The 27,770-nt window shown below is 45.4% G+C and overlaps 1 protein-coding gene across 3 annotated transcripts in view; it reads left to right on the plus strand.

The window, feature by feature from the left end:
* Nucleotides 1–27,770, plus strand: part of POLR1A (RNA polymerase I subunit A) — a 76,065-nt gene that overhangs the window by 22,976 nt on the left and 25,319 nt on the right. For all 3 annotated transcript variants that reach the window (XR_010405558.1, XM_045884610.3, XM_045884611.3), the window contains exons 13-19: nucleotides 5,242–5,496; nucleotides 9,972–10,163; nucleotides 20,827–20,976; nucleotides 22,557–22,740; nucleotides 24,796–24,878; nucleotides 24,995–25,153; nucleotides 26,704–26,802. Coding sequence is in view for 2 of the 3 variants with exons in the window: in XM_045884610.3 (XP_045740566.1) it covers nucleotides 5,242–5,496; nucleotides 9,972–10,163; nucleotides 20,827–20,976; nucleotides 22,557–22,740; nucleotides 24,796–24,878; nucleotides 24,995–25,153; nucleotides 26,704–26,802 (1,122 nt within the window). In the remaining variant the exon portion in view is untranslated. The remainder of the gene's footprint in view (nucleotides 1–5,241; nucleotides 5,497–9,971; nucleotides 10,164–20,826; nucleotides 20,977–22,556; nucleotides 22,741–24,795; nucleotides 24,879–24,994; nucleotides 25,154–26,703; nucleotides 26,803–27,770) is intronic.

Below are 27,770 nucleotides of genomic sequence, written 5' to 3' on the forward strand. Positions count from 1 at the left end.
GAAAGAGTACGTGATTGATTAGCTGGGGGTGTGAAATCGGTGGGTGACCTCATTTGTGTCCTGTTAAAGCTAGCCATTTATACTGGGGGGAGCATGACAGATGACCCCTAGCCAGGCATTAGCGGTGGCTGTTGAGGTGAAATGGGTTTTTATCTGGGTTTAGTTGGTGGGTGAGTGTGCAGCGTCGGGGGCTGCCGAGTGCGTTTCTTCACCACGTCTCCTCTGCACGTTTGTTAGACCTCTCCTTGCATTCTGACTCGGGCACGCCCAGTGGCCGATCAAGATCCTCTTTTGTAATGAGTTCGAACTCTACAGTCTCCCTCAGCCTTGAAGGAACTTCAGAGGAGGAACAGAAGGGTTAGGGAAGCACTCTGGCCTGGTTATGGTGCTGTTGGTTCTTCCCCACAACCTGCCGTCTCGCTGCTTCTGTCTCGTAGCTTTGCCAAGGCGGGGCAGGAGCACGCTGCCGGAGTTCTGCTTTGGTGGTGGGAGACGCGGGCAGACAGATCAGACCACCTGCTTTGTTCTTTTCCAGTGCGTTAAGTAAGGTTTACGTTCAGGCTCACGGGATCATTCTGCCTTTCTCAACGGCCTGGTGTCTTGGTAGGAGCTTTGTGAGAGATGCAGGAGACCCAAGGCAGAGGTCACATAACTTAGGGTGAAGCAAGACAGACATGAAGTGATCTTCATATTAACTCAAGCCAAACGTACCAAAGAGTCTCCCGGTCAGACAAATTGAGAGGAGGGGTCAGGCGGTATGGAGGACCCAGTGCTCTCTCCGCCCCCGCACTTTGCCGCTCACCACAGACAAGGTCCCACTACTCTGGAGTTTATGGTGTGGTGGGGGCAGGGAATGCGTGGCCCCATGGCTCAGTGGTGTGGCGGATACAGTAGGGAATTAGCAGTGGAGGCCTGTGGCTACGTGCTTGATGCTGAGGGGAATGGGCAGGGTGGGAGGGCAGGGAGGGTTTGGAGTCATCAGGAGGCAGGTGACAGCCAGCCACAGGGCTGCAGGGAAGGGAAGGTTATGGCAGGGATGTTTCAGAGAGAGAGCCAGGAAGGACTTAGAGAGTCTGGGGGTCAGGGCTGTGGAAGACACAAGAGGTGAGAATGAAGCAGGAGAGTGGGGAGCGCCCTGGAAGGAGATGCACACGGCCCCTGTAAAGTGAGGTGATGGTGGGGAATCTAAAGGCCCATCTTCTATGAAAGGTGGGTGTGCGGGACTTAAATTAGGGGCCGTAGAGTTAGGAAATGAGATTTTCAGAGGGTTAGACTCTGAACACAAAGTACAATGGAGAGAAAATGGGGGACTCATTGGGGCTGAAATGGCGGAGCAGGAGGAAGGGGAAGGAGGAACCGGGAAGCTGAGGGAGGAGAGTGGGGGGCTGGGCCACCTCATTTGACATCTGCATCTGTTTCCCACACGTGGTTGTGGGGCTCCTCCAGGTCAAAACCAGTCCCTGGGTATCTTCAGCTCTCCCAGGGGCACTTGTTAGTTGCTCGTGAAGTTAAATGTGAAGTTTGAGAAGAGTGAGGAAACCCTGGGAAGGCGCATCTGATTTGTCCAAGAGAAGGTCACTTGTGACGCAGGAGAGCAGTTTGAGCAGTGGGAGGAGCCAGGTCCCGGAGCTCTCGTGAGGCAGCAGAGCCAGGAGCTAAGGGCGTTTGAAAGAAAAGCAGAAGGGTACCGGGTTTCTGATGTGACTGGGATGTGAGGATGAGGCAAATGCACGGAGAGTTTCACATGGCCTTGTAGTTAACGTCTGTAGGGTTGGAGGTGAGCCGAGATTCAGGGTTTGGGAGAAGGAAGGTTGGCCTGCTGCCACGTAGCGCTCAGTTCCTGGGAAGTGACTGACGTGAGCTCCGAGCAGCGGCGAGGTTGAATGCGGTTGGCCTGGTCGCTGGTCTCCCAGCTTAAGTTCCAGTCCTGGGCACACTGTCCCTGCTTTCTCCCCCAGCTTCACCTCTCAGCTCACCCCCCACACTCCAGCTGGTCCCCGTCAGGGCCTTGCACGTGTGCACTTGTGTCCCCGCCTGCATCACTTTGCCCTCCCCCAGACTCCCCGGCCAGCTCTTGCTAGTCCTTCAGGGCTCGGCCAAGCCCTCGTCCTGTAGGGCAGGGGTCTGTAGACTTTTCCAGCGGAGGGCCAGGCAGTAAATGTTCTAGGCTGTGCTGCAGCTGGTCTAGCCTGGCCCTGTAGTGTCTGAGTCGCCGTGGGCAGCGCACAAGTGAATGGGCCTGGCCGTGTTCCCAGAAGACTGTTTCTAAAAGCAGGCATCCCACTTGTGTGCCGTAGTTTGCCACTCTCGAAACTTGTATGAGGTCTGCCCCCCACTGTGTTCCCACCACACCCTCGGCCTTCTCGCCCGCCCTTGTTGTTCTCACTGCATTGTGTTGTCACCATGCGTGCCCCCATTCATCCTCCCTCCAGTTCCTAAATGCTAGGAGGGTGCGGGCAGGCTGTTCTGCTCACCACTCTCTCCTCAGCTCCCAGTGTGGAGGTGCTGAGGAAACCCCTGTGGAGTAGATGGGTCCAGGCTAAGGTGCGGGAGGCTCTGAGGGCAGAGGGCCACATTAGACCTGATAATCCACGGGCAGAGACAGGAAGGGACTTCATGAAGGAAAAGCGGTTCTTATATCAGGACCTGGGGACTAAGGATGATTATTTTCCAAAATCTCAATAACTTTATACACAGTGTTTATATAATCACATGTACGCGTACTTCTAATTTATTTGTATTTTTAAAAGACTTTGGTTAATGTGTTACATGTAGATTGGGACTGGCTCAAGGGCCGGGGGACATGAGCGGGAAGAAGAGAGCCGGGTCCCCGGAAGGACGCATAGCAGGTTAGGCGAGAAGGGAGGGGATGACTGACAGGACCCGTTTCCCCTGGGAGGTGTGAAACCTCTGTCCCTTCCTCTGGGGCTTGTAAATCAGGAGGAGGTGGCCAGGACGGCTGAGCCTCATTTCCCAGTGCAGCAGCCTGCCAGAAGCCACTCCTTGGCTCTGAGTGTGCCTCAGAAAACTCTGACTCGGGCACCGGGGCATGCTAATTTTCACTGCAGTATTTATTTAGAGACAAGAGAAAGGAAGGGCCTCAGGTTTGGGTTGGCGAGGGGAGCTCCCTGTGCTCCAGGGCTTCTGTTTGGATTGGCTGCTGCCTGTCAGACTGGCCTGTGTGCCTTCCCAGCTGTGGGGTTTGCTTATGCTGGAGGAGGTCTCGAATTTACGAGACTCAAATCCAAGGCCCATCCTGGGGTTTTGGGCCTGGGCCACAGGTCTGGGCAGTTTCTCCCTGGAGAGGCTAAAGAAATAAGACCTTGAAAGTCACCTCAGGCTCTGTGACGTGCTCTGGGCAGACCCTCATGGGAATCCACAGGAGGTATGGGTCTCCTTGGAAACATGGATGTGGGAGCAGAGAGGGGAAGGTTTGAACTCCTTGGGGAGCACAAAGACTGCCTCATTGCTAAGTGCTTTTAGGACTGCCTTTTAGAATTTCAGGGTTTTGCTCCCTGCTTCCCTGACCTGGAGGAAACCTTCAGCTCAGCTGAAAATTTGTGTGTTGGGAGGGAGGTGCGGGGAAGGATGGGGAGGATCTTTTGTTCACTTCTAGCCTCTCAGTAGCCACCTTTCTGGTTCAGCTTCATAAATATGGGCAACACAAAAAGAGACTAGACTTGGAGTAATTTGTTACTCCCAACCTGTTGCCTGCTGTGATTTGGGGGAACTTGGGTGGGAGGGGTCTGACCTGGTCCCCGTAACTGCTCTGGGCTGCTCAGGGGGCCTGCAGAATGGTTGGGGCAGCAGCGGCCTTCATGTGTTCGCTTTTTAAAATAGCGTTCATGTTCACCATTTAGGGAGCCCAGCAGTTGATTCAAGGGGAGTTGAAGGGCAGCATGAGGCTTAATGAGCCTTCCACTGAAGTCAGCTTTGTGGGAAGTGGTGTTCTGTCTGGAGGACATGACCGGTGGCATATCGATAAGGGGAGAAAGTGTGAATGCTGGCCATCGTTAAGGAGTAAAATTACTTGTGGTTTTTGTTCTGTTCTCTAAGTTTGTCTGTATTTTCTAATTTTTCCCCCCACAATGAGCATATCACTTCTGCAGTAGTTCTTGCTTTCCTTAAAAATGGCTAAATACCTCTTTAAAAAAAAAAAAAGTATAGAAGTAATACATGCTCCTTGTCACAGGAACACTACTAAGATGGGTGGAGGTAAAAGTGGTAAGTACTCTGTGCCTTACTTCTTCCCCACGTGCCCTGGCCCTTGCGAAGTCAATGGTCACAGCTTGGTAAGGATCCAAGGAGCCTTTTTCCTCACGTATATAAATACATGGAGAGTTGTGTCGGGTTTTCAATTGCCTCCTCCTGTCACCTTAATTGGCACGTGGACTTTTTTGTTTGTTTTTTTACTGGAATACGTTGTTGCCATCACTTCAGGACTAGTATAGATTTGACTCCGCTGTTTTCATCATTGCATAATATTCCATAGTGTATAGCATGGTTTATATATACCCAAGCCACTTCTGTGGGGCAGCCCAAGTTATTCCAGGTTTTTCCACTGTAAACACTGCTGCTTAAACATATATGTTTATGTAACCTTACATTGGTACTTTTTTCCTCGTGAAATGCCAAGAGGAAATGAGTTTTATTTATTTTTATTTGACTTTATCATTTACTTTTTTTTTGAAGGTTTAATATATTTTTATTTATTTAGGAAATGAGTTTTAAATGTTCTTAATTCTCTTGTCAGATTGCTTTCCCAAAAGATTATGGCAATTTAAATTTCTTATTAATGTTTTAAGTGTGAAAGAATGTTTTCAGAAGGCATTAAAGTAGGGGTCAGAACCCTGTGTTCCCTGACTCTACCATTTGAGGTTGGGTCAGGTAGTTCTAAAACATGGGATTCGTGTTTAGAATAGTGTACTCCCATGTGACTGTGGGAGGGGGGATTCCAGAGGTCTGCCAGGCCCTTTCAAGCGAAGGGTTTCACAGTTACGTGCAGATATGCTGTCTTCAGATGTGTCCATTTCTTTCCCTAGACCAATAGCCAGAGGAATCCAAGACTCCGGAAAGGTTATGTCCCTCTGAAGAAAACAGAGACTACTGGACAGGGGCCTGGAGCCTCCTCTATTGCTTGCATCTCTGAGCCCAGAGCCAGGATCAGGGCTATGCTGGGCTCGTAGCTATTTCTCAGAGATTTCGAGGGTTTGACTCCAGTTTTCTTTGCTCTGCCCTCAGGTGTGCCGGCATGTGAAGAATGGGGACATCCTCCTGCTGAACCGACAGCCCACCCTGCACAGACCCTCTATCCAGGCACACCACGCCCGCATCCTGCCTGAAGAGAAAGTCCTGCGGCTCCACTATGCCAACTGCAAGGCATATAACGCTGACTTTGATGGAGATGAGATGAATGCTCACTTCCCCCAGAGTGAACTGGGCCGGGCCGAGGCCCATGTCCTGGCCTGCACGGATCAGCAGTACCTTGTTCCCAAGGTAGGTCTGACCTTGAGGCCGTTCCGTGGTCATCGCTGGCACAACTTGGCACTTTAGGTCTGGGCTCTTGCCAGCTTCTGGGGTCAGTGGGTAGCTCCAGGGCAGGGGCCCGTGGAAGAGAGGGTTCTGGCTTCTTCCAGGTGGGGCTTTCAGCCCTCTAGCTGCTTAGAGGGTAGCAACTAGTAGCTGTGTAATAGGTCTTGTCTTCCGGACTTATGTTTGGATTCTACAATTTATTAGCCACTGGCAAGCATAAGCATCCCAACTGTGATGGTCCTCATGATCCCCAGAGGACTTTGATCCTTTGAGTTCTGACAGGCATGAGTTTTAAGAGACAACTTAATCACGAGGGCCCACAATGAGATCCCTCTAGCCCATGAAGGTGTCTCCTCTTTGAATCCCTTCCTTCTCTCTCTGAGGTTGGTCCTTAAAAGCAGACCCACGTGGTCATGGCTGTCCGTTGGGGTGCATGAGGAAGGATTCAGCTTCCTTTCCCAGCCGATCCATTCTATTAAGTGGCAGGGACCTGAGTCAACGAGTGTTCATGGGAACAAGAGTGGGGATAGAGCCAGCCTGCATGAAAGAAAACCGAGTATGTTCCAGATGCCACTTAACCCCTCACTACCCATCCTAAGGCCTGAGGCCTTTAAAATTATCAGCCGTTTGTGTCACAGTGATTCACAATTATATGTCATTCACTTGGGTTGTGGTGGGATGTGAAAGAATCAGTAGTAATAGTAACGTGGAATTATAGCTGCCATTTGCCAAGCATTTCGTCAATGCTAGACCCTGTGCAAAGTACTTGGGAGGCTTCCCCTTTTCACCGTTGCGCAGCCCTTGGAGCAGGTGCTGTTAGTGTCCACGGTTACACATGGAGAAGACGAAGGAGCGCTGTAACTTGCAGCAGGACACCGCTGGGAAGGCGGAGGAAGTTACAGGGAGCCCCCAGCTCCCCGGGGCTCTGCTGCTTTCCACCTCCGCGGCTCTTGCCGCCCTTCTGCAGAGCAGATGGGACTTCTGCAGGCAGGCGAGCACGGGAGGCTGCTCGGAGACGTCCGGCATCGGCCAGTGCCCTCCCCGCCTGGGAACTTCTCTTCCCAGCAGCAGGCCCTGGCCAGGGGCCCGGGGACCCAGCGCCCTGGCCTTGTTCGCACCAGACACGCTGTTGCGGCTTCACGCTGGACCCAGCTGTTTGAGTTTAACTCTCATTCCCTTCTCTGCCCGCTTCAGCCAGCACTGGATTAGTGAAGGCGCTAAAAGTAGGAAGGAGGGATTAAAGGCCCACTGAGGTCCCTTGGAGGTTAGAATAATCATTTTACTAATTTAAAAACTGATTTTTTGCCTTTTCATGTCAATAAGAGTCATGGCTGTCGCTGAGGCGGCAGTAAAAGCCACCATGCACTGAGCGGCCCCCATACAGCAGGCACTGCTCTAAGCTGTTTGCAGACGTTCTCTCAGTCCTCACGACAACTTATGAGATAAGTGCGGTTTTCCGATGAGGACACACAAGTGACTTGCCAGCCAGCAACGAGGCCAGCACTTGAACCCAGCACCTTTGACTCCCAAGCCCATGTACTCAGCATCATGGGTCATTAGCCTCACTTACCAGGCAGGGCTGGGGCTGGGTAAGGCCACGTGGCAGGAAGTGGATCCCAGGACTGAACTGGCTCCTTGACTCTAGAGGCAGGGTCACATTTCACCACAGGGGACACTACCAGGGAGCAGCAGATGGGTCACTTGTGGCTGGCAGAGTGACCACTGGACATGAGGGGGGTTGGAATGGGGAGTTGGGGTGCTCTGAAGTTCTCAGACCAGTGAACTTGAATGTTCCTTACTTCATTTTGATTGAATAAAGTCATACAAGGGCTTCATGCTTACACTGTGTCCTTCAAAGGGCTGACCTTTCTAAATCCAGATGTGCCTCAGCATGTGTTCACATGCCCACCAATTTTAGGTCAGGAGACAGGCAGGACCCAGATAAATAAGCTTACATCAACAAATTAAGTTCTTAGGGGGAAGAAACTTCTAGGGGATGACCCGAGGGTTCACTTCACTTTCCACCAGTTTTCTTAGCCACAGGTACAGAGCTTTTGATTCTCGATCAGTTTCATTTAGTCCTTAGTGTAAATGCCAAGACAGGGAATCTGTTTTTGCTAATGGTTGTAAAAATGCAACATGTCTTAAAGTACTTTGGTGGTAAAGTCCTAAGAGAACAGGAACTGACTTTGTTACACTAGGAAAGTCATTTTTTGGGAGAGAGGAGGTAATTTTTCTTGGTGTATTTTTATTTTCCTTATTTCCATTTCCCTTCGATTTCTTCTGTTTTCCAGGTTCTGTTCCTTGATTAACCGTAGTACCCGATTAAAGGACATTTAATTTTATTGTTTATGTGTTTAGTAGAGTTGCAGGTTATTTTCTTACTTAAAATAGGAGGTGAATGATACCAGCTCTTTCTTTCCCGAGAAAACAGTTAAACTTTTCATTGATGTGTTTCTTTGTGGATTTTTTTTCTTCTGTTTGTTGTATTTTTTGAGGGCCAGTGCCTTGTGGAAAGTTTTTAACAAGGTTTGAGAGTCTCCTGACTATCCACTTAGCCAGAAAATTCAAGTCACAGAGTACCCTAATTCTCAAAGTATCCTGACCAAAGGAATTAATTGTAATGTCATTTTGCTGTGATATTAGGTGGAATAGGATAGCTAACAATTATCTGGGTTTTTGATTGAGAGATGGTCTTTCTGATCCTAAGCAGGATTTGGGAAATCCAGAATTATAAGTAGGCCCTTAGTAAATTGCTTTAATCAGCATTCCTCCCTACGATTCATGATTATTGCATTGAAAGCAATTTAGCCATTAAGGTAATTTTCTAGTCATGGAAAAATCTGGATGGAGAATAGGGAAGGCACTGAATAGATCACATAACTTGTAATTATGTTCTTTAAAGGAAGAAAACAAAAGGAAAAATCTCTATCTGCCCCCAAAGACTGTGGGATGAGGCAAATGCGTAATACTGGTTTGGGTTCTCCATCCCCCAAGCAAAATAAGACCTTGTCTTTGGAACAAGATGCAGAGTATAATTTTTTATTCCTGCTCTTAACTCGAAGCCTTCATAAGAGAGGCTGTGTGCACCATCTGACCTTGCCTTGTCTATTCAGCCCATCTGTAATAATTGTCTTTGAGTTTATATAGAGCCCATTGCCACAGTATGTCCACTATTTGACAAGCATCCTTTTTATCCTTTGAATTAGTACATGTGGTTAAATTCCTGGCATTTCTCCATGGCTGCATTTGTGAGTTCCTTTAGCTAGCTTAGTTATGAAACCTGGCCATAATATTGGATAGTATTTAACAAATAATCAAATGATAACAGTCTTTAGATCCAAGGCACAGATTTTTCTCAAGTTCCCATAAACACTGAAAAGTTTGCAAACACTGCTTCTTAGAGCATGTCAGTGGGCATAGCTATTTTTACGTTAGTGTGCCTTACGTTGCCATGAACACAGACCTCCAGATAAGTTGCAGGAGACTAAGGCTTAGTCTGTGAAAAGTTTCAAATGAGATGAACGCACTGGGGCTTACATAAAAGCCCTTGTTTGGGCATCTGGTAGATAACAGCTTCTATTAAAGGCCCCACCATGAACATGTGCTACATTGTGAAGAGACACTTGTAAGTGAGCATTCTTTTTTTCCATAGTCATGCACAGCAAGGCCCTCTCAACCCTCTCGAGGTTCCTCTGGCTGACCCCCTACCCCTTAGAGAGCTGAGGCTTAAGTCAGTAATACTCAGGGCCCTGTAATACTGCCCCTGAAAGATCCTTTCTGACCATCCCCCTACCTCTAATCTGTATGATGACCCATCTGTTATTTTCCTCCAAGATATTTAAAACTCTTTGTGATAATGTATTCATCCAATCATTTGTTGATTGTCTAGTTCTTCCTCACCATAAAGGATCATGTCTGTTTGGTCCACTAGAGTAGATTGGAGGGCTAACCCAAATGTCTGGGCATATAGTATTCTCTCAATAAATATTTATTGAATGGGTGACTGATTTAGAGGAAAACAGGCCAGAAATGTGTGAAAAATACTAGAGCATAAAACCAAAATATAAAGGCAAGAACACAGCAAACTGCAGCTAGACCAAATTTATGCAAAGATGCCAAAAATATACTGGAGTAACTAGAACCAGATGGGATTGCGGAGAGAAGGCTTGGGGAACTGGATGAGTTGGAGCTGTTTTGATCTTGAACAATGGGCAAATGTAAAAGGTGGAGGCCGGTCAGGAAGCCCAGGTCATGTGCTTTGGGAGGCAGTTTGCTCTCCAGATGGGAGGCCCAAGCCTGGGCCTAGTGAGGCTGTGGGCAGAACCATACAGGAGTAGAGGGGAGGGCTGTTACTAGTACATGGCTTCCAAGCAGATGATTAGGAATTAGAATGTGATTTCATATTTGCCTTCTTTCTTACCTCTTCTGGTTTGTAGGATGGCCAGCCATTGGCGGGGTTGATCCAAGATCACATGGTTTCGGGTGCAAACATGACCATTCGAGGTTGCTTTTTCACTCGGGAGCAATATATGGAGCTGCTATACCGAGGACTCACAGACAAAGTAGGGCGTGTGAAGCTCTTTCCTCCTGCCATCCTGAAGCCCTTTCCACTGTGGACAGGAAAGCAGGTAATTGGGAGTAAAAAAAAAAAAAGGAAACAGGCCACTTGTATAAAAGATTTCATTCCCAGGAGAGTCCAGACCAGATATAGAGAAATGGCACATCAGATGGTCTGGAACTGAACCCGAGGTATGCCTGTATGATCTATGTGACTTTCTCTTTCCTGGGGTCTGGGTGATTTCAGGGGAGTGTCTACTAAGAGTGGACTGCACAGTGTCCTCGATGTCCTCATAATGCAGACGTGGTGGTAAGAAGCAGTGATACTGGTGGTGGTGGTAGTAATAATATTTTCATTGGGAGGGGCCAAGTACTTTACTGATCTGTTACCTTATTTATTTATTTATTTATTTATTTATTTTTTAAAGATTTTATTTATTTGACAGAGAGAGACACAGTGAGAGAGGGAACACAAGCAGGGGGAATGGGAGAAGGAGAAGCAGGCTTCCTGCAGAGCAGGGAGCCCAATGCAGGGCTCGATCCCAGGACCCTGGGATTATGACCTGAGCCGAAGGCAGACGCTTAATGACTGAGCCACCCAGGCGCCCCCTGTTACCTTATTTAATCCTCACAACCAACCTGTGATGCAGAGACCATTATTACCACCATTTAGCAGACTAGGATACTGAGGCCTTAGAGAACTTAAATGACATGCTCAGGTCTATAGGAGACAGAGTTGGAATTCAAACCCAGGATTCCTAACTCCTAAGACGTCGTGCTATGCTTCCTGTCAAAGTAATGAAATAATGGTATATGTGGCGATCAAATAATGAGGTACAGTAGAGTGTGTGTTTCTATTGTTGGCTGGGTCTCCAGGTTTAGCCATAAGACCTAACTCCTAATCAGCTGTGTGATCTTGGCTTCATGGGTCTCCTTTATTCATCTAGAATACGAAGGGTTGGGGGTGATGATCTCTAAGATCTCTTCCTGCTCAGCAATTCGTTAAGCCTGCACACCTGCAACCTGTTCTTTTTTTTTTTTTTTTTTTTTTTTAAAGATTTTATTTATTTATTCATGAGAGAGAGAGAGAGAGGCAGAGCGAGAAGCAGGCTCCCAAGGAGCAGGGAGCCCGATGCGGGACTCGATCCCAGGACCCTGAGATCATGACCTGAGCCGAAGGCAGACGCTTAACCATCTGAGCCACCCAGGCGCCCTGTTCTTTTTTTTTTAATTTTTAAATTTTTTAAATTTATTTGAGAGCGAGAACAGAGTGAGAGTGAACACGTGCACAGGCTGGGGGGAGGGACAGAGGGACAGGGAGAAGCAGACTCCCCACTGAGCAGGGAGCCCAATGTGGGGCTCGATCCCAGCACCCTGGGATCATGACCTGAGCCGAAGGCAGACGCTTAACCGACTGAGCCACCGAGACACCCCTGACTGGTTTTTAGTTGTTAACCCAACCTTGCATTCTGGGACAACCCTTACTTGTCATGAGGTATTAACCTGTCTATATATTTTTTATTTCAGTTGCTCAAGTTTTGTTTAGAATTTTTTTATTAATCAGAGAGTGAGCATAAGCAGGGGGAATGGCAGGCAGAGGGAGAGGCAGGCTCCCTGCTGAGCAAGGAGCCCGATGTGGGACTCAATCCCAGGACCTTAGGATCATGACCTGAGCCTAAGGCAGCCGCTTAAGTGGTTGAGCCACTCAGGCATCCCGTTTAGAATTTTTTTGCATTTGTGTTTGTGAAGGATACCTCATTTTATTGTGCTTTACTTTGTTGTACTTCACAGATCTGTGTTTTTTACTCCTCGAAGGTTTGTGGCTACCCTGCATTCAAGCAGTTTTGTATGCTTTTTTCATTTTTCATTGCATTTATTGGTGCCATTTTTCCAGCAGTATTTGCTTACTTCATGTCCGTGTCACATTTTGGTAATTCTCAGAGAATTTCAAACTATTTCATTATTATATTTGTTATGGTGATCCGTGATTAGTGATTACAACTCAAAGCTCAGATGATGGTTAGCATTTTTAGTAATAAAGTATTTTTTAAAAATTCAGTTTAGTTAACATACCCAGTTACCCCATCCTCCCACCCACCACCCCTCCAGCAACCCTCAGTTTGTTCCCTATAGTTAAGAGTCTCTTATGGTTTGTCTCCCTCTCTGTTTTTATCTTATTTTTCCTTCCCTTCCCCTCTATTCATCTGTTTTGTTTCTTAAATTCCACATATGAGTGAAGCAGTGAAGTATTTTTATTTTTATTTATTTATTTATTTATTTATTTTAAAGATTTTATTTATTTATTTACAGAGAGAGAGCACAAGTAGGCAGAGTGGTAGACAGAGGGAGAAGGGGAAGCAGGCTCCCTGCTGAGCAGGGAGCCTGATGTGGGGCTCGATTCCAGGACCCTGGGATCATGACCTGAGCCGAAGGCAGACGTTTAACGACTGAGCCACCTAGGCGCCCAGTAAAATATTTTTAAATTAAGGCATGTACACATAGGGGCACCTGGGTGGCTCAGCCAGTTAAGCGTCTGCCTTCGGCTCGGGTCATGATCCCAGGGTCCTGGGCTCGAGTCCCACATCAGGCTCCCTGCTCAGCGGGGAGTCTGCTTCTCCCTCTACCCTTCCCCCCTGCTCATGCTCTCTCTGTCTCACTCTCTCAAATAAGTAAACTCTTAAAAAAAAAAAAAAAGTAGTGTACATAATGCTGTTGCACACTTAATAAACTACAGTGTAGTGTAAACATAACTTCTCTATGCACTGGGAAACTCATTTGACTCACTTTGTCATTATAGTCGCTTTATTGTGGTGGTCTGGAACTCAGCCCACAATATCTCTAAGATATGCCTGCATTGATCTGTAGTTTCCTTCTCTTGTAATATCTTTGCCTGGTTTTGGTATCAGGGTAATGCAGGCTTCATAGAATGAGTTGGGAAATACTTCCTCTTCAATATTCTGTAAGTTTGTTTAGTACTGGTATAATTTTTTTCTTAAATGTTTGGTTGAATTAGCCAATGAATCCATCTGAAACTGAACTTTTCTTTATAGGAAGGCTTTTTTAACTAAAATTTCTTTCTAATACATATAGGGCTCTTCGGGTTATCTGTTTCTTCTTGAATGAGCCTCAGTACTTTGTTTTTTAAAGGAATTTGTCCCATTTCATAAGTTGTTGAATTTATAGGCATAAAGTTATTCATAATATTCCTTTACTATTTTTTTCTATATCTAGAATCTGTAGGTGGGTCAGCTCTCTCATCTCTGATATTGGTGATTTGTGTCTTGTTTTTTTTTTTTTTTAAGTAATCTTTATACCCAACGTGGGGCTTGAACTCTTGACCCTGAGATCAAGAGTCACATGCTCCACTGACTAAGCCAACCAGGTACCCTGATTTGTGTCTTTTTTCTTTTTTCCAATCAGTTTGCTTAGAGATTTATTAGTTTTGCTCTCAAAGAACCAGCTCTCATTGACTTTGTCTATTTTTCTGGTTTTTATTTCATTGATTTCACTTTCATCCTAATTTTTCTTTTCTTCTGTTTACTTTCTGTTTGATTTGCCCTTCTTTGTCTTGTCATTTAGGGTTGAAGCTGGAATCGTTGATATGAGACCTTTTTTCCCTTTTTTTTATATAGGCATTTTATAAATTTTCCCCTTAAATTCTGCTTAAGTAGCATCGCATAGTTATTATGTTGTAGTTTCATTTTCATTCAAATACTTTCTAATTTACCTTTTGATTTCTTTTTGACCCATGAGTTAATTAGAAGTCCATTATTTAGTTTCCACATATTTAAATATTTTCCAGATATCTTTGTTTCGGATTTCCAATCTAATCCCATTGTGGCAAGAGAACATATATTGGGTGATTGGAATTCTTTTAAATTTATTGATGTTTGTGTTTGAGTTATGTTGACTATGATGTATCTTGGTAAATATTCTGTGTGCCCGTTGTTAAGTGGAGTGCTCTAAAAATGTCAAGGTTGGTTAATAAATAGTTCAAGACTATTCTGTCTGCTGATCACTGTCCTTCATTGCCTGGTGTCCATTGTCTTGAAAACTGTTATTTCATGTTCATGTCTGCTTTTGTTGTTTTTGGTGGAAGACTCATCAGGTCACTGTTGCTCTATCTTGGCCAGAAGTGGAAGTCAGTTGAACAGAATAGGTGGGGAATTTTGCAATTTAAGATTAAAATCTAGAAGTATGGATGGTTTAGTTCAAGGAGTGGTAAGCTTTTTCTGTAAAAGCCAGACAGTAAATATTTTAGGCTTTGCAGATCATACAGTCTCTGTTGCAACTACTCAGCACTGCCATCGTAGCATGGAAGCAGCCATAGACAAAACATAAATGAATGAGCATGACTGTGATCCAATTAACATTACTTACAAAAACAGGTAGTAGGGCAGATTAGGCCTACAAGCTATAGTTTGCTGACCCCTGACTTAGTTGGCCATGTGTATTTGTCTACTTTATTATTTCTATTTCTATTATTTTTATTATTTCCATTTGTCTTTATTTTATAAGCCATCTGAAATTCTTGGAAGTGAATGATTATGTTTTAAGTAATTAAGTGTCCAGAATTTATTAGAATTTTGTTTAAATGTAGGCTGTGTGTTCAAAATAGAACTAAATAGTGGACAAAGAATATACTAGAGCCATAAATACGTTGATTCCCTTCAATCTGGGAATCCAGCCAAAGGAAACAGTCTGAAATGTAGAAAAAGCTACTGGAAAAAAGTAGCCCGTTACCACTTACAGTGGTGGAAAATTAGAAAAACCTGGATACTAAATTGGTGCTAAGGCAATTGTGGAACATCCATTTGTGAAGATATTTTGTAGCTGTTTAAAATAGTGGTTTTAAAAGACCATATAGTGAGTGGTCCGGGAAATTTTCTGACCTAATGTTGAAAGCAGAAATAGACTACAGCATTCTATGTGCGGTCACTGTCACAACCGTGTTAAGCAAGTATGTGAGAAGAAGTGTGGCATGACAAAGATCAGAATGATGGAATAATTTGGTTCATGTTAGGAATAATTTCTTTTTCACTTTATAATGTTTCTGGGCCAGATTACTACTGTTGAATTAAATAAAACTAGAGAATAGGCCCAGGTTTTACTTGTGTCACAGTTGAGATTTTTCAGTGTTTCTTCTGAGGTTGCCATAGGCTGTTATTTCTTTGCAAATAGGTGTAAAAGAGAAGAATGATTGCTCTGCCCGAGAATTTGTTGGTGGCTCAGTCTGATTCTGCAGAGAAAAGCCACGTTTAGAATCAGGAGATAAGGAGCTTAGCTTGGGTAGTCTATTTGTACTGCCCCAGAAAATTAAGTCTTAGGCTCCTTCTCCAGGGCATTTCATGCGGCCTCTTGAGTGCTTTTCTCTCCATTTTAAGAATCTGAGGTCTCAGCATTTGTTGAAAGAGCATATAAAGAAAAAGAATTTGCCTGTCATTTCACATCTCAAGTGTACAGCTCAGTGGATGTTCACAAAGTGAATATACCTTTGTAAAGTGTCACCCAGATCAGAAGGTTAGAATCTCATCAGCACTCCCAGAAGACTCCTGCAGACCCCTATCCATTTTTACCCCTGCCCAAAGGTAGCCCCTAATCTGACTTCTAACACTACACTATAAGTACGTTTTGTCTTTTTTTTTTTTTGAACTTTATATAAATGGAATGGTCAGTCATATCTCTATGTAAGTCATTCATGGTATCCTATAATAGGAGTTCATTCGTTTTCATTGCTGTATAGTATTCCATTATGTAACTATACCATCATATATTTACCCTTTTACTCTTGAACGACATGTGGCTTGTCTTCATTTGGCTATTACAAATAGGGCTACTATCACCATTCTTGTATATATCTTTTGTTGAACATATATATTCATTTTTGTAGGCTAGATACCAAGGAATCAAATTGCTCAATCATAAGATCTATGGTTTTTTGTGTTTTTTTTTAAGATTTTATTTATTTATTTGACAGAGAGAGAGACAGCGAGAGAAGGAACACAAGCAGGGGGAGAGGGAGAAGCAGGCTTCCCGCGGAGCAGGAAGCCCGATGCGGGGCTCAATCCCAGGACCCTGGGATCATGACCTGAGCCGAAGGCAGACGCTTAATGACTGAGCCACCCAGGTGCCCCTTAACTTGCATTTTCTTAATGACAAGTGAGGTTGAGCACCTCTTCATATGCTTATTGGCCATTAGGGTGTCATCATTTGTGAAGTGCTTTCTATTCCATGCCATTTTCTTACTAATAGGGAAGAGTTTTTTTTTTATATATATTTTTGTGTTCGTCCATTGCCAAATTTTTGCCTTTTTACCTAGTGCTATTTTCTAATGATCAGAGCTATTTTATTAATATAATTCACCAGTATTTGCCATTCATGGCTAGACCTATAAAAGTCTGACTGTCCTGAGGGCACAAAGGTATTCCCCTGTGTTATTGTCTAGTAGCTTTACTGTTTTACTCTCACACTTAGGTCTACTTGTCTGCCTGGAGTTGATATTTGTGGGTGTGTATGATATAAGGTAGGGGATTCCTTTTTTCCCCATATGACTGTCCAGTCAATATAACATCCTTTGTTGAAAAGACCGGCATTTTTCCACTTCTCTTTAGTATCTCCTGTGTTATAAATCAACTAGTCACATACATGTGGGTCTCTCCCTGGACTCTGTTCAGTTCCATTGGTCTGTTTGATTCCATTGTACCAATACCACACTATCTTAATTATTGTAGCTTTATAATACTGATTTCTGATAGTAAAAGTCTCCAGCTTTGTTATTCAAGACTGTCTTGAATATACTTGGCCCTGTATATTTCCATATAAATTTTAAAGTTAGCTTGTAAATTTCCACAAAAATAATACCTGCTAGGATTTTTATTGGGATTACATTGTACCTTTAGATCACTTTAGGGAGAATCAACATATTTACAATATTGAATCTTTCAAATTATGAACGGATTATGTCCTTTGGTTATGTAAGTCTTGTACATCTTTCATTAAATTCATTTCTAGGTATTGCTATTATAGATGGTATTGTTTCTTAAATTTTCTAATTATTTACAATTGAGATGTAGAAATACAGTTAATTTGTGTATATTGTCCCTGAATTCACCTTCCTGAATTCAGTTATTAGATCACTGCCTTTCAAATTCTTTTTAACCGTAGAAGTAACAGAAGTTTATTGTTAAACAAAAACACAGTAATGTGAAAGGAAAAAGGAAAAATTCCCTCCTTCCCCAACCCTACTCTCCATGTCCACACATACTCTCATAGAAAGTAATTAAGAATGGGATATTATACCTGCTCAGGAGAACCATGAATCATGATTAAATTTGACAATCATTTTTGAGCTTATATTGTAAACCTCTGTATTCATGACGTCCTCGTACCTGAGGCATGAATTTTCCTGACCACCAGGTACATGGACCTTTTTGACTGGTTTTTAACATGGCTTACTTTGAATGAGCCACCAGGCCTTCCAAAGGGAATTCCATTCTTTCAAGCAGTCTGTATTTTTAATTTGGACCACCCTGACACACTCTGAATATGGCAGGAAGTTCATTTAACTGCCTTCATGTGCTAGGTTAACAGGCAGGACCTTTCTTAAAATTGCTTTGTGATGGGGCTCCTGGGTGGCTCAGTCATTAAGCGTCTGCCTTCAGTTCGGGTCATGATCCCGGGGTCCTGGGATCGAGCCCCGCATCGGGCTCCCTGCTCAGCAGGAAGCCTGCTTCTCCCTCTCCCACTCCCCCTGCTTGCGTTCCCTCTCTTGCTGTGTCTCTCTCTCTGTCAAATAAATAAAGAAAATCTTTGGGCGCCTGGGTGGCTCAGATGGTTAAGCGTCTGCCTTCGGCTCAGGTCATGATCCCAGGGTCCTGGGATCGAGTCCCACATCGGGCTCCCTGCTCCTTGGGAGCCTGCTTCTCCCTCTGCCTCTCTCTCTCTCTCTGTCTCTCATGAATAAATAAATAAAAATCTTAAAAAAAAAAAAGAAAATCTTTTAAAAAAAAATTGCTTTGTGATGTATTTAGTTAACTTAATGACATATTGTAGGGCTCATTCTGTATCCGAACACGTAGATCCACGTCATTTTTTAACCCATTCTGTGTTGTATCCAATGATGTGGATATACCATAGATGATTTAACTGGCTTTCTTTTGGCAGACTTTTACATTGTAAACTGGTTTTTACTATTTTACCTAGTGCTGTAGTGAGTACCCACTCATGTTTATTATATTCGTGCACTTCTTGTGGTTTGTATTTGAGAGGAGTTCCTAGCAGTGTGATTGCTGAGTCAAAGGGTATATACATTGCATAACTTTTTTTTAAGAAATCCTTTTAACTTTTAAAACATTTTTAAAGTTCAGTAGAGTCTTAGTATAAAAAAAATTCATTTATAATTCTCCTAGATACTGCCTCACAGTATCTCATAGATACTACCCTTCACAGTTTAAGAGAACGTTGCAGATGGTCTTTTCTCCCTAGCGTAATAGTTTATGACCAGAAAGTAAATTAAACATTTCTAGAATGTTATTGCAGGAAGAGGCTTAAAATCCTCTTGTCTGACTCCTATGTTTTTCTTACTGAGATATGATTCATACTTAACATAAAATTTATGATTTTTAAAAGGGTATAATTCAATGATTTTTAGTATGTCTGCTGTGATGCACAACAATCACCTTAGTTAATTCCAGCACATTTCCATCATCCCTAAAAGAAACCCTGTACCTATTATCATCAGTCCCAATTCCTCCCTCCCTCATTCCCAGGCAATCACTTTCTGTCTCTATGGATTTGCCTATTTTGGACATTTCATGTACATGATATCATACAACATGTAGCCTTTTGTGACTTGCTTCTTTTAGTTAATATAATACTTTCAAAATCCACTCATGTTGTAGCATGAACAGTACTTCATTCCTTTTTATGGCTGGATGATGTTCCACTGTATAGAAATACTCATTTTGTTTGTCAATTGATAAATGGATAATTTAGGTTGTTCCCCTCTGTGATTATTATAAATAAAGCTGCTGTGTATATTCATGTACCAGTTTTTGTGTGAATATGTATTTCAGTTCTCTTGGCTAAGAGTGGAATTGCTGGGTCATATGGTAATGCTATTTTTAACTTTTTTTGAGGAACTACCAAACTGTTTTCCAAAACAGCTGTACCATTTTATATTCCTACCAGCAATGCATGAGCATTCTAGTTGCTCCACATTCATACCAATGCCTTTCTTTCTTTCTTTCTTTCTTTCTTTCTTTCTTTCTTTCTTTCTTTCTTTCTTTCTTTCTATCTATCTCTCTTTCTTTCTTTCATCTTAGTGGGTGTGAAGTGGTATCTCATTGTGATTTTGATTTGTATTTACCTAATGACTAAGGATAGTGAGCATTTTTTCATTTGCTTACTAGCCATTTGTACTATCTTCTTTGGAGGAGTATTTATTCAGGCCCTTTGTCCATTTGGTAATTGGGCTGTTGTCTTTTTATTGTTGAGCTCTAGGAGTTCTTTATATATCCTAGCTATTAGATCTGTAATACGTAGATATTTTGCAAGTATTTTCTCCCATTCTATGGGTCGTCAATTCTTTTTTTTTTTTTTAAAGATTTTATTTATTTATTTGACAGAGACACAGCAAGAGAGGGAACACAAGCAGGGGGAGTGGGAGAGGGAGAAGCAGGCTTTCCCGCCCAGCAGGGAGCCAAATGCGGGGCTCGACCCCAGGACCCCGGGATCATGACCTGAGCCGAAGGCAGCCGCTTAATTGACTGAGCCTTGCAGGCGTCCCCTCAGTTCTTAGTCTCTGCAGCCTTTCCTTCCTTGGCACCCACCAGACAGTCAAAGCTATTTGGGAGGATGTTGCTGACTGTGTATAATAATTGTCTATTTTGATGTGGCCTGAAGATGAGAGAAGGATGCCTCTGAAGAGTGTTCTTCAACCTTTGCCTCAGTGCTGGCACAGACACCATGTTGGGGCTGACCTCTGGCAGAGGGCAGCATTGTGACCCCCACCAGCTCTCAACCCCACTGTCGTTGCTTTCACTTTTTTACTGCATACTCAAACCTTTCTCTGCTGTGACCCCATAGCAGTTTACTTTTTTCTTCTCCTTCCTTTGCTCTATTCAGGGACTTAATCTTCAGGTCTAGAAGATTGTTCACTTTAAGAATTATTTTAGGAGGTGTGCCTGGGTGGCTCAGTCGGTTAAGCATCTGCCTTCAGCTCAGGTCATGATCACAGGGTCCTGGGTTTGAGCCCTGAGTGGGACTCCCTGCTTAGCGGGGGGTCTGCTTCTCTCTCTCCCTTGCCCCTCCCTACCGCTCATGTGCTCTCTCGCTCGCTCGCTCTCAAAAAGAAAAAAATTATTTTAGGGCATAAGAATGCCAGTGAAGTTCTTTTTTTTTTCTTTTTTTCTTTTATTATGTTATGTTAATCACCATACATTACATCATTAGTTTTTGATGTAGTGTTCCATGATTCATTGTTTGCGGCCAGTGAAGTTCTTAATGGTATATGTTTATTTCTGTTCCTAAGCCCCCTCCTAAGCCATGTAAGTGAAAAAAAAACTGAGATCAACTTGTCTCACAGAGGTAGAAATGTCTGTTTTTCTTATTCCACCCACAGATCATCAGAGTGGAGTTTTCTGGCTTTTCAGGATGAACAGGGACAGGAGGTCCTAAAAGGGAACTCCTCAGCTTTTCTCCCCACAATCAGCATTATCTTTTTTTTCTTTCCAGGTTGTGTCAACACTGCTCATAAACATAATCCCAGAGGACCACATCCCACTGAGCTTGTTGGGAAAGGCGAAGATCAACGGCAAAGCCTGGGTGCAGGAGTCCCCTCGGCCTGTTCCTGGCTTTAACCCTGACTCCATGTGCGAGTCCCAGGTATGGCTGCCTAGCTGTGCGGAGACATCTAGTCCCAGGTTTAGACAAATCGATTTAAAACAGACGCAGAGAAAGGAAGAATCAGGTGTCATGGTTCAAAATAGAGGGTGTCATGCTCAAGGTGGTGTCCCTTTAGTTTTAGAAAGGGTCAGAGTTGATCGCTTAGCATTTGACCCTCCATATAAACCTCACAACCCACTTGGGAAGCAGGAGGCCTCTGGACTCAATTCTGCAAAACTTGGAAATTCGGAACCTGTGTTTTCCCTTGAGACCCCTGAGTGGCTCAAGCTCACAGATCTGCTGTGAGGTTCCACACCTTCCGGCTCCATGCCTCAGGAACCAGGCCTCGGGGCAGAGCACTCCTGCAAGCGAGCAAGATGGGGGCCCCACACTAAGACTTCCAAGGCCTTGAGTCCCCAACTCATAAGTGCTTTGTCACAGGTCTGGCAGACATTCCATTTAGAACTGAAGCTGCCACTTGTCTTTCCCTTTAGAGATCATATGCTTAATGTATGCTACATTATGTGGCTAGCAATCCTTCCTTTAATTAGCTTCTGATGCTTTAACCCAACTTTGGAAAGTACACATGCCTTAAAAGATGTTAGAAAGGCTGGGGCGCCTGGCTGGCTCAGATGGCTAAGTGTCTGCCTTCGGCTCAGGTCATGATCTCCAGGTCCTGGGATCAAGCCCCACATCGGGCTCCCTGCTCAGCGGGGAGTCTGCTTCTCCCTCTTCCTCTGCCTCTCCCCACTGCTCGGGCTCTCTCTCTCACTCTGTATCTCTGTCTTAAATGAATAAATTAAAAAAAAAAAATTCTTTAAAAGATGTTAGAAAGGTTATGTTGTTCTTACTTCTAGAGTCCAAGGGAGGGAGCACCTAGGCCAACGTCGTGGTTATGGAGTTTATCCTCTAGATGCTCTCATTTCTAGTCACAAGGTCCTTGAAAAGGGTAGTTGACCTCAAGTCAGTATGGGTGGGGTTGTGGTGCAGGGGGACATGTAAACAGCGAAATGTTTGTGCATGTGTGTGGGGGGGTATAGTCCCTAGAAAAAAATAATTTAAAAATATTGGTCTATGTCCTCATTTCCTTTATTTAGATAAAAATGTATTCCATTTATACCCTACATCTTTCTTTTTTATTTCAAGTGTTTATAATTCTATTCAGTATAGCGTAATATTAGTTTCAGGAGTAGAATTTAGTGATTCGTCACTCCCTGCATCTTTCTTTCCATCCAGGACTTGAAGCAGGTTACCGTGGAGGGACATACACAATAAGGTTAATAAAACACAGAGAGGGGCGCCTGGGTGGCTCAGTTGGTTAAGCGACTGCCTTCGGCTCAGGTCATGGTCCTGGAGTCCCGGGATCGAGTCCCGCATCGGGCTCCCTGCTTGGCAGGGAGTCTGCTTCTCCCTCTGACCCTCCTCCCTCTCATGCTCTCTGTCTCTTATTCTCTCTGTCTCAAATAAATAAATAAAATCTTTAAAAAAAAAAAACATAAATAAAACACAGAGAAAGGAGGGGGTGGCTCACACAGGAGGTGTCACCTCCATTCCAGCATTGGTGGCTGTCTCCTCCACAGGTGATCATCAGAGAAGGGGAGCTGCTCTGTGGGGTGCTGGACAAGGCGCACTACGGGAGCTCCGCCTATGGCCTGGTCCACTGCTGCTATGAGATCTATGGCGGGGAGACCAGCGGCAAGGTTCTCACCTGCCTGGCCCGCCTCTTCACCGCCTACCTTCAGCTCTACAGAGGTTTCACCTTGGGTGAGTACTAGACAAGTGGTCCCGGGGCCCCCCTCTCTCCTGGCCAGCACGCCCATTGGGATGTCTCCCTGACTCTACTAGCAGCTTCTGGGGGGATGGACAGGCTCCTTCTATACCTATGTCCTCTCTTGGCTGCCAACAACACGTCACAGACCTGGTCCTTCTCTGTGCTTGCCACCCCTCCCCCCCAGCCAGCATTTTGTCACGCTCCTCAGTCCCCATTCCATTCTCCACCCTAGCCTCTGTGGTTTTCTGTCCCTGAGACTGATTTTTCAACCTCGAACCCACCTCCCTTCTCTCCTATATAAGTGTGCTTCCAGAATGCCCTGGGCACTCTGCCCTCCACAAGTAGGCCTTCCCTAATGTCAGAACTGCCCACACCTCCCCATACAGCAGGGGCATCAGCATGTTGGGGCAGACCTTCGGGGTGATCCTAACAGAGGAAGAGGAAATGCCTTTTTTCCTCCCTGGAAATGAGCACACACCATTCTAGCAAGTTGGCCTTGAGAAAGACGGCAAGTGTGCTGGTACTTTCTAAGCCCTTCTGCAGTGTTCCTGTGAGGAGCAAGTGACCTGCTGCATGTTGAGCATGAGCCACAGCGAGTGTTGGAATTGTCTAGTTCTTAGTACTCCTAGGACCCTGCTTTGCAGGCTTTCTCGTGTGCAGACACGGTGGCCATCCCACCGTGGGGTCCCCGGGCCTGCTTCAGCTGGGGCTTGTTCACCTGCCTGCAGTGGGGCCTGTGTAGTTACAGGATATATGTGAATTGTGGAAAAGTAAAAATAAGCACAGACACGATAGTAGTTGAAAGTCACCCAGCATTCAGTCATCAGAGATGACCATTAATATTGATTTGATGTGTGTCTTTCTAGACCCGCCAATATAAACACATACGGAAAAAAGTGAGATCCTACCCTACATGGTTTGGTAATCTTTTCCTCCCCATTACGGAATGTATTTACAAATGTTCTTTTGTAAATGTCCTAAGAGAAGCCTACATCCTCAGGTCTGGGGCTACAGATTATTCTAGTTGTGTCCTGGTACCACAGTTTATTTAACCAGCTCCTATAATTAAGCATTTAGGCTATTTCCTGGTTTTCACTTTATTGTGAAGAGGGCCCTTGAACAGTTTATGAAAAGTAGAGGAAGATGCCACACCCAGATCATGATGAGGACCACAGCCAACAAACCAAGCCATGCCTGCAGCTCTGCTTAGCCCATGGTACAAAGAGAAATCAACCCCCGAGGGCAAAGGCCTTCCAGAGACCACAAGACTGAGAAAGGGAGCAGGGCCAAGCTGGACACAGCTCTGGGGAAAGGGCGGGCTAGAGAAGTCGCCTTTGCTCCAGCCTTTACAGCCAGGGGTCAGTGAAAGGACAGCAAGGAGGCCTAGAGCCGACCCCATGGAAGCACCCGCTTTTGTGATGACGGCTTCCTCGCAGAGGGACTGTCTCTTTCCCCTCCTGCTCGTACATGTTCTTTAGGGCCCCTCAAGCCTCCAGGATGTGGCATTGGGAATTCCAGATATTTTAGCTCAGCTTCTAAATAGTGCAGCTATTGATTTTTCTTCCCATGCAGATCTTGGCTGAGGGACTTCTAGAGTCCAGTAGCACTCACACATATGGACAAGAAATAGTTAATGTCACCCAGACTCAGGTGTGTGCCTGCGCACCCATACTCACAGCTAGAGAGCGGGGGCCCTGTGACGTGTGCCTTCTGGGAATCAAAACCAGGCTGTTCTTTCCCTCCCTCTCTTCCTTCCCCGTTTTTCATCAGGAACCTCGTCTTCACCCCTAGCCCATTCATCCAGTGTGTGTTCATAGAGCTGCTGGCTAAGAGCATAGGTTTGTGACTTGGCCCTGGATTTACTTGCTACCCATGTAACGTATGGCAGGTAGATCAAGATTGAGCCTTCATTTGACCATGTGTAAAATGGGGATTAGGATGCTCGGCCTGTGAGAAGCACTTCAGAGATGGTGGCAGTCTCTTACTAGTGAGGTTACAGGGACAGGTCAGGCCCGGTCCCACCCACGCTTGTCTGTCTCACTTCACAGGGGTGGAAGACATTCTGGTTAAGCCGAAGGCAGATGTGAAGAGACACAGGGTCATCGAAGAGTCCACCCACTGCGGGCCGCGGGTGAGGAGGGCCTGGGAGGCTACAGCCTGCGGCAGAGGGTCGGGTCTCCCACGGGACAAAACCCACACCCTCCTCCCATGGCTCCTGCCTCTGACGTGTGCCTTTTCTCATCCTAGGCTGTCAGGGCTGCATTAAACCTGCCAGAAGCCGCTTCATGTGATGAGGTCCGAGGCAAATGGCAGGATGCCCATCTGGGCAAAGACCAGAGGGATTTTAACATGATTGATCTGAAGTTCAAGGAGGAAGTGAACCATTACAGCAATGAGATTAACAAGGTTAGTCCAGCAGTGTGTGCACTTATCACCACCATTTTGAATGCTGGTTTTTTAAAAAATTACATTTTGCTTCTCACTTGGGGCCCTGTGGAGCGCTTTGGCTGTTCGACAGCTAACTAGGTGAGATGTGAGGTGGGATGTGTCGAATTCATCCTTTTGAAGAGCCAAGGGCTTCGTTCTCTTGCCCAGTTAATGCTGAGAGGGAATGCCTTGCACTTCTTTTTCTTTTTAAATGTTTGTATTTGGGGGTGACTGCATCAAAGGGGAGTGAAGAATTCCTCTGGGGCCGCTGTTGAGTGAAGGAGCAAAGTGAAGGACCAAAAACACCACAGCTGCATGCTGTAGAGCGGAGCCAGGGGTGAAGGTGTGGGTTCAAATCCTGGCTCGACCATGTACTTGCTGTGTGACTTTGGGCAAGTGTTATAATCAGTCTGTGCTTTGGTTTACTCTCCTGGAGGTAGGGATATGAGGAGCACCTACCTCACAGGGTTGCTGAGAGGTTAAGGAGCTATTCTACACCGTACTCTTGGCATGGTGGGAGCACTCTGGAAGTTCTCCAGAGTCCCTGTCTACTTTTCCACTAAGCCGGTTCTTGTGCAACTGTGAAAGGAGAGGGAAGTCCCTGGACAGGCCAAGACCACAGCCTGGGCTCTGCACCTTCTTGCCCTAGAGCTGGGGGAGAGGAGAGGGGGAGGCAAGGCCAGTGCTCAACAAGAGTCAGCGTTGGCCTGGTGTCCTCTTCACTGGCTCTCAGCTTCCCTTAGACTGCCAAGACCGCAGACCTCTCGTTGTCCTTGAGAGATTTTCTTCAGAGGAGCCTTTCCAGAACCTCTCAGAGAACTGGGAGGCTCAGCTTCCAGGCTTGACTGAGAACGCTGGGACGTTGTCTGAGAAGCATCTCAGGATTGCTTCTTGTCCCTCCGGCTCCTCTCTTCCCCCCCCACACCCCCCCCCACACCTCTCCTGTGTTGGTCTGGGTCTCTGCATCCCTAGGCAGGGGCTTAAATAGACTGGGAGCCAGGGTCTCCGCAGGCTCCACCTAGAGGGCTTTGCTCACGTCTGCTGGCCTTGGAGCCAAGGCCAGGCTCCCACGTGGTGCTTGGGCAGCACGTTGGTAAATGTGAGTGTGACACGGACACTGGTCCTCACTGCCAGGGGTACAGGAACCGAGGCCATGTCCGCTGGGCAGATTCATAGGGGTACACCTCAGATTTTCTTTTTAACCTGCTCCTTTCTGGGATCACAAACTGGATATGCTGGCCCCTCTGGTTCTCCCTTTTTGTTCCCATTTGCCAGTGACAAGAGCCTCAGGCTTCTTGGCAGAGGCTGTCAGAAGAGTGCAGCTTGTGGGGACTTCTCTCTAGGGGTTCTAGCAAAAGGATCGTTGCCAAATGACACTTCTTACCTCGAGTGGGATTTGGCACTTATCTCTGGATAAATAGTCTGAGTTTATTGCTTCTGCATCCTGGGTTTATCTTGTGATTTGGGATTACCTTGGGATTTCAAAAGGGAGTGAAGTCACTGACTTGCTGTGTTTATTTAATCTGCAGGCATGCATGCCATTTGGCCTGCACAGACCGTTCCCGGAAAACAACTTGCAGATGATGGTGCAGTCTGGAGCCAAAGGTTCAACTGTGAACACCATGCAGGTGGGAGCAAAGGCGGGCTGGCTGGTTTGCCAGAAGGGTGGGGTGATGGCAGGAGGCAATTTTCAGATTTCTTTCTGGGGCGCCTGGGTGGCTCAGTCGTTAAGCGTCTGCCTTCGGCTCAGGTCATGATCCCAGGGTCCTGGGATCGAGTCCTACATCGGGCTCCCTGCTCTGCAGGAAGCCTGCTTCTCCCTCTCCCGCTCCCCCTGCTTGTGTTCCTGCTCTTGCTATGTCTCTCTCTGTCAAAAAAATAAAAAAAAAACAAAACAGATTTCTTTCTGATTTTGAAAGGATCCACATTCCATATAAACTGTGGCAAGTACTACAAAATATAAAAGCATATAGAAATCGGTACAGTAGGTAACCACTGTTAACACATCAATATTAGCAACAAACACAGATATGAGTGTGTGCGTGTGTGTCACCAGTCTTATCTGGGATCCTGTCGTGGTCTGCTTTTTACATTTGTTGTTCTATTATCGGCATCCTCCTAGAGGTTTCTTACCCCTGATTTGAGGCCCATTACGTCCTCAGATGGTTGATGTGCTGTGGCAGCGTGTTCACAGATGTTAATATTTCTTCTGAAAGTCCTGAGGACCGTGGTGAGTGTAGAGCAATACAGGAATGGGCTTAAAAGGCTGAACACCACAATCAGGAAGCCCCCTTGACTGAAGTGAAATCCAGACACATGGCTGTCCCCTCACCCCCATGAATATTAGGTGCTTTTTTTCTCTTTTGGCCTTAGAATTTAAGGATCACAATAAATTCCTTTTTCTTGCAGGCCTCAGTTTCTCCATTAGGGCCCTTCGGTCCCTTCCAAGTAGAACGTGATGATTCTGAAACACGGCTTCTTTTACCAACATAGCCCATTTACAACTGACCCCAGACATGTCAGATCTTGATCAGTCAACAAAAGGAAAACACAGTTCTTTTCTTGAATCATGAGCTCCTCTGGTTCATTTGAAAAT

This window comes from Mirounga angustirostris, unplaced genomic scaffold (genome assembly GCF_029215605.1).
Source record: "Mirounga angustirostris isolate CCGP_5_RB_7025 unplaced genomic scaffold, mMirAng1.0.hap1 SCAF_10, whole genome shotgun sequence".
Classification (NCBI taxonomy): domain Eukaryota; kingdom Metazoa; phylum Chordata; class Mammalia; order Carnivora; family Phocidae; genus Mirounga; species Mirounga angustirostris.